The sequence below is a fragment of the Carassius gibelio genome, chromosome B22, assembly GCF_023724105.1.
Source record: "Carassius gibelio isolate Cgi1373 ecotype wild population from Czech Republic chromosome B22, carGib1.2-hapl.c, whole genome shotgun sequence".
Lineage (NCBI taxonomy): Eukaryota > Metazoa > Chordata > Actinopteri > Cypriniformes > Cyprinidae > Carassius > Carassius gibelio.
In genome coordinates, this window is record NC_068417.1 from 36522180 (window position 1) to 36528447 (window position 6268).

At 35.1% G+C, this 6268-nt stretch overlaps 1 protein-coding gene across 1 annotated transcript; it reads right to left on the reverse strand.

The window, feature by feature from the left end:
* Positions 1 to 1995: 1995 nt before the first annotated feature.
* Positions 1996 to 5883, reverse strand: hykk.2 (hydroxylysine kinase, tandem duplicate 2). The gene is made up of 5 exons (XM_052590325.1): positions 5775 to 5883; positions 4837 to 5142; positions 4497 to 4639; positions 3506 to 3686; positions 1996 to 3426 (listed from the first exon to the last, which is right to left on the reverse strand). The coding sequence occupies exons 2-5, from the start codon at positions 5138 to 5140 to the stop codon at positions 2987 to 2989; spliced, it is 1068 nt and encodes a 355-aa protein (XP_052446285.1). The 5' UTR covers positions 5141 to 5142; positions 5775 to 5883; the 3' UTR covers positions 1996 to 2986.
* Between the last annotated feature and the right edge of the window lie 385 nt (positions 5884 to 6268).

A 6268-nucleotide genomic window follows, 5' to 3' on the forward strand; every position in this document is an offset into this window, starting at 1 on the left:
CACATAGTTCACCAAATTACCATAACAGATAGACGGTCTACTGCAGTATCTGTTAACCACATGAAAATCACAGCAAGTCAACAGAGATGATAAGAGTAGAGATGATCCTTCCCAATGTTTGTGAAACCGTGTTGGATCACTGCTATTTTCCGTGTGTTAGCAGCACTATCTAGTGGTAGGACACACATACTGCATCCATTCTGAAGCTTTAGTCAGGTATTTGTTATTTTCATTAGTGTGCGCATAGCTCTGTCTGTATCTTAACTGAACTGTTATCAAAACGTAAGATCGTCTGGACATTTGCAGTGCTTGTATAACAAACAAGAAGCATTCTGAAGTAAACCTTGTCTAAACTGTAACACGTTTATCAGATGCATAATACAAACAGTATTTCACCTCTAGATACTAGATAGAAATGTATTAAGGGTTAAATAGGCCCAGGTTATCTTTCCATTCATTGATCTGTGATCAACAACTGGTCAACATTTGAAGAGGCTCAAAAATGATCCATCACAGTTTTCCTGATTTTCTATTTGGTTTTGTATAAAAAGCTTTTTTACAGGCATTTTGTTTTTTCAAAGCATTGTTATTTGCCAGTGTTTCCAGTCATAGCTATTTTATTTCAAAAACAGTATCAAAGCTATTAAACTATTTTTTATTATGTTTTTAAATCTGTATTTAACCTCAGTAAAATATTAACTGTTAAATAGGCTAACTTGTAATCTGTAACCTATTACATTTCCAAAGTAACCTTGCCAGCACTGCATATCAAATATATATACTGCATTTTTGGCTATTATAAATAAAGGCAGGTCAGTACATCAAAAGAAACAACCCGATCTCACGGCAATTCATACATTTTTCTCAAGGTGGCTTATTCGTACGAATTCGTAAGACCACACTCGTACAAATTCATACAATTGTTGCCAAATCGTACATATTTTACGAGTTGCACAATTCATATGAATTTGTACGAATGACTTTCACCTAACCCCGCCCCTAAACCTAACGGTCACTGGGGTTTAGACAAATCATATAAAATCATACGAGTGATGTCATACAAATTCGTACGAATAAGCCACCTCGTAAAATACGTACGAATTGGTCGTGAGATAGCGCTGAAAGAAACACTATCAGTGAAATTTAAGGCAAGTTCTGTCCATTTTTATTCATCCTTTCACATGTATGTGATCTGTTATGTGATATGGCAGTGTACGTTTCCTCCACGCCATCTGCTCTCTTTTCAGTTCAAAGGCAAGCAAACAACGGGAGAACACTGAGGCACCAGGTTCTTTGGCACAATATAATGTGACTGCGTGACAATAGGTGCAGTTTATCACAAATACTGCACAAATAGAGGCAACAGAATGTAAGAATGAATTGCATTGTTGAAATAATACTGCATACTCTAACCCACATGTTTGCTTTTACTGAAGGATTGTTGCTTGTGAAGTTCTTCTTGGTATCCGATCAGCATGAAATGGCTTTAAAGCACTTGGCCTGAAAGATTCTAAGGTAATTGGTTCAATATTTAGTTACATGATATTAAACAAAATTACTTGACCCCTCCACAAGAGACCTATGCAGAGACAAGAGTGGTTTTTAAAATAGACCGACATCTGGACAATAACATCTGTTATTTGTTTGGCATAGCACTTTTTTGTGTTTGATTGGTCTGTGTATTTAATTCCATTTACATAGATTTGGCAGACAGACACTTTTTATCCAAAATAACTTTTAAGTATGATACATTTATTCAGTTTAAGTGTTCCCTGATAACCCAATCAAATGGATATGAAGGCTTTAAGTATTTTTTTTCATAAGTTCTGTATTTAAGAGTCTTGATCACAAGTAGTTTAGGTTTTAGTAATTTCGTTGCTGATTCCAAACGTTTTGTAGTCGCTGCTTTTTGCTTAATGTTCTGCTTGAAAAGAGCACTTTTCAGTATGAACTAAACTATGACCTCTCAATAAAATAGACCTTTGACAAACCAGATAAAACGCTGCAGTCAGTTTATTTATGACATACCCAGCCCATAAAAGCGTATGTGACCTTTCATCACATTCCATCTCTATGATATACAACACATAGCGATACATCATAGTCTATGAATTGTGCAAGTTTAAAATCATTGTTCTTGGATGGAAATATAAGAAACAATTAACAATTAATCAAAAAAAAATGTTTTTAAGATTAAAGACCTCATGAATGAACTTTCCTCTAATAACAAACCTCTGCTGCTTTAAGGAAAGTATAGCATTCTTGATATTGGTGTTAGAAATGACTTCCGTGCAACTTCATCAATGTAGAGATCATCAAGTATAATACTACATTAAGTTTTGGGATATACTGTATGGTAGCCATTGCATCTCATGCTCATTTACACATTAATTCTAATCTAATTTAATACTTATTCTTAATACTTGTTTTTGACATCAAAGTAGATGTTGCAATCATATTGGTGTTATTTTACTTTAAAATTCTATCTTTTGTGGGACAAAATATTATTATTTTTTTAATAATGTAGTTTACTCGGTCTTTCGAGTACCGAAAGCACTATGCAAATATTATAAAAGCGATCCATATCACATGTGCACAGCAATATTGTGCAATTTTTGAAAGTGGGTTTGAGCACTTCTGGAATGAGACACTAAAATTATCTTCGTTTTGTACTGTTGGACAAATGACAATAAAGGTATTGGTATTCATAGAGTCTTCTGGAGCCATCGAAGAGATTTGTGAAGAACAAACCAAAATTGAGTCTATTTAACCAAAGTTCCAAAATGAATGTCAAAAATTGTGTGGCTTAAAACATGTCATATGAATTTTAAATTAAATTACTTTTAGACCACTTTTATGATGCTCTTTGGACAGTCACCATTGATTTTGATTATTTCAAGTTTTTAAAATAAAATTTTTAGGTGAACTATATCTTCAATGCATTACCGCTTATTGCATATCCTTTGTGAGCATGCAGTTGCTCAAGTCAAGGTTGGCCAAACTGTGCAGCACTCTGGAACCATATTCTTTCCACTTCCTCTTTACCCAGCTCCCAAAGACGACAGAGATGGTGCAGCCCTTTCCTAGTAGTGATCATCAAGTATTCCTCATTCTCGGGCTGCTGGTTCACTGCATGTCGGGCCAGAACCAGGGACTGGCAGAACCGACAGAGAACCAGCAAATAGAGCGAGTCTCTTTCTGCCTCGTTGAGTGGAAGAACACTTTCCCATCCCGCCAACACTGGGCCTCCAACGTCTACCGGATTGGGATTCTCAATCATCATATACATGATGCTGATGGCCAGCTCAAATATGAAATAACCATAACTCATGTCTCCAAAATCAAGGATCCCTGAGAGCTCGTACTTTGTAGTTCCATTGGGTTTCACCAAGAGATTGTGGTCATTAAGGTCTCCATGGTTAATGCCTGCAATTCAATAAAAATGTTTAAAAAAAGAACACGGTGACATGGAAGGGTTGACACCGAAAGGAAAATAGCATCTTACACTTGCGAAACAATGGCAGTTTTGGCACGACTTGGATCTGGTACTGCTCCAGAATGGCTTTGACAACTTTTTGTACAGGATCCCCATCCATCACATGAATATACTCTTTTAAGAGAGGAACGCTGGAGAGATTCCATATAAAATCTTCTCTTTGAAGGATGCTGATGTTTGGATGCTCCATCTTTATGAGAAAAAGATACAAAACCAAACAAATGCCTAAATACAAGCAATAAAATGGGAAACATTTAGGGGGGAAAAAATGTTTACACCATGTTCACACCAAGAACTATTATTTTAACAAGGACTGGGTGATTTTTGGCATCTGCGATAATATCGTAATGGTGGTTTTAACAATATGTGAGCTTACAATGTCAAAATAACATCTTGACAGTCCAAAAGCATTTACAGCGTAATGAAGCCTAGCAGAATGCAGTTTGAAAACCCTTATTATTCAAGTAAAGAAAAAAAATTATATATTATATTATATATTTTAGTAATATCAGACAAGCATCAGCGCCATTTTCGTAAATATTAGTGTGTTAGTGCGATGGCGAATGTGCGGTTAACTTTATACAACAGTTTAACAAATATTAAGCTAATATTAAGTGTTTTACATTTTAGACACATTATTGCGTGTTTTTCTGCTTGCCCAACGAAAATTGTTCCAAACGGAGTGAGTCAGTGATTCATAAATACTGTACAACCTTAACTATGACTAAAGTTTTAAAAACCGTCTACATCGCAACTATAAAGATGTGTAGAAACAATAGTTCAAATCCTTTTCACAACTAATAAATAACAACAACAACATGTATTTCTAAGATAAATCACACTGAGTGATCTACTTTGGCCTACAATGATTTTGGAAAAAAAATAGATATGGTATTGGTATGGAGGTTAATTATACAGTAGTTATTATAGCCATATTTGTTTAATCTTGTTGTGGTTTGGGGTTTAAGTCTTCCTTTATAAATGGAATAAGAGCTTTTACTTGGAGTAAAACTGTATCCAAAGTAGCTGCATTTTTCCCAACATCATACAAGATCTGAGGACTGCAGGTAATTTTGGCTACGGTAGTGCCAGGAAGGTAGGTAAGTAAACGCACTAAATATTTCTGCAGGCCAAAACCACAATCTGTGAGAAAAAGAAAAAAGAAAAAAGAAAAGCGTTTTAGTTAATATAAATCCATTCAGTGTCCTCCACACACCCTTCTGAGAAATCAGTCATTGTTTACTCACCTTTAACAGACATTTCAGACCACTAACCATCAACTCTTGCTGAATCTGAGGATTTCATATTAAATGAAATTAATAATTGACAGTTTTTCATACCCAATTCTTCCAGGCTCATGAGTTGGCCGGTCAGAGTGTGCAAAGCGGTCTGGGCAGGAAGGCCTCTTTGGTGTAAGAAGTTCATGGCGTGGGTCTGCAGCTCTAAAACAGGGATGTTTTGACTGTCTTCAGAGTTCATAACCTTCAACACATATTCCCCACCCTCACTGGGGGCCACGTAAAAGTTCTGATCATCATAACTGGGCAACGGTCGGATGACGGACACGGTCAAGCCATAGAGTCGCTTGATAATCTCAGTTACCTGGGAATTGCTGAGGTTTGGCTTTGACTCTTTTGTTGGCATGGCTGAGGATGGAAAAGTGTATCAATTCATAACAGGAGCAATACACTTATCAGAAAACACTATATCGTTTTTACTAAAAGAGGTTAAAATAATAGTACACCCATCATGTAAATGTCAGAATTGTTATGTGCAGGTGAACTATTCCTAATATTGTGTGCACAAAAAATAAATAAATAAAAAATTATATATGTATATATATATATATATATATATATATATATATATATATATATATATATATATATATATATATAAAATAAATAAACACTATGTGTCTTCTCAAAATGTACTTTTGGACCAACGAGTAAATGAATCAACAAAACTATTTTAAAACTATTAACGTTACGAATAAACAATGCAACGTCTTCGGGTTTAACAAACTTTGAATTCAGTTAGAATTTCTATCGTGTAAATGATCAAATTACACTTTTAAGCATTAAATATTTTCATGCATGAAATTCATGTATAGTCTCGCTTCCTGAGCACACTTGGTTTCTGGTCTCAATATAGCTCATTCAAAACCACACGAGTACAACGGCAGTTGCATGCAAAGAGATTTATAATAACAAATCATAAACCGGATAACGGATTGAGAATAAAGCTCAAAACACAATAGTAATGTAATGTACCCTACCTGCTGCGTATTGTTGCTGGAACGCCCTGTGTACCGGAGCCTCGAAGCTGCCGTCGCTGACGTGAGGAACGTCATTACGTCACAAAACAGAAAACGAGGCCGCGTTCAGTAGGCTACGCTGGTGATTCAGTTAGCTCAAATGTGACTCGTTTGCGCTAATCGGTTCTTTTGAAGGATTCAGTTCAAAGAATCGTTTAAAAACGATTCGGTGGCTCGTTAAGTCATTTTATACCATTTTGTCATTTTTGCTATAAACTTTAATAAAGACACACAATACTACAATGTATAGTTGTGTTTTTGAACTATACTACAGTAAAGTGTAATATATGTATATATAATAGTGTTTACAACACTTTGTTAATCTTATTAATTAAACTATTATTAAGTATAAGAAACTGATAGACTGTAATAATTACTGTAGTATTTATTAGTAGTTTAATATACCCTAGAGTTGAGTCCTCGTAAGACGACATGATGATTTAAAGAAGCAGAGT

Excerpts from the sequence above, each read along its gene's own strand:
- hykk.2 (XM_052590325.1), bottom strand. The coding sequence starts at position 5,140 with ATGCCAACAAAAGAGTCAAAGCCAAACCTCAGCAATTCCCAGGTAACT. Across the intron at positions 3,687-4,496 it reads TGGATACAGTTTTACTCCAA|ATGGAGCATCCAAACATCAG; the intron begins GTAAAAGCTCTT and ends TTTCTCATAAAG. Across the intron at positions 3,427-3,505 it reads ACTGCCATTGTTTCGCAAGT|GCATTAACCATGGAGACCTT; the intron begins GTAAGATGCTAT and ends ATTGAATTGCAG.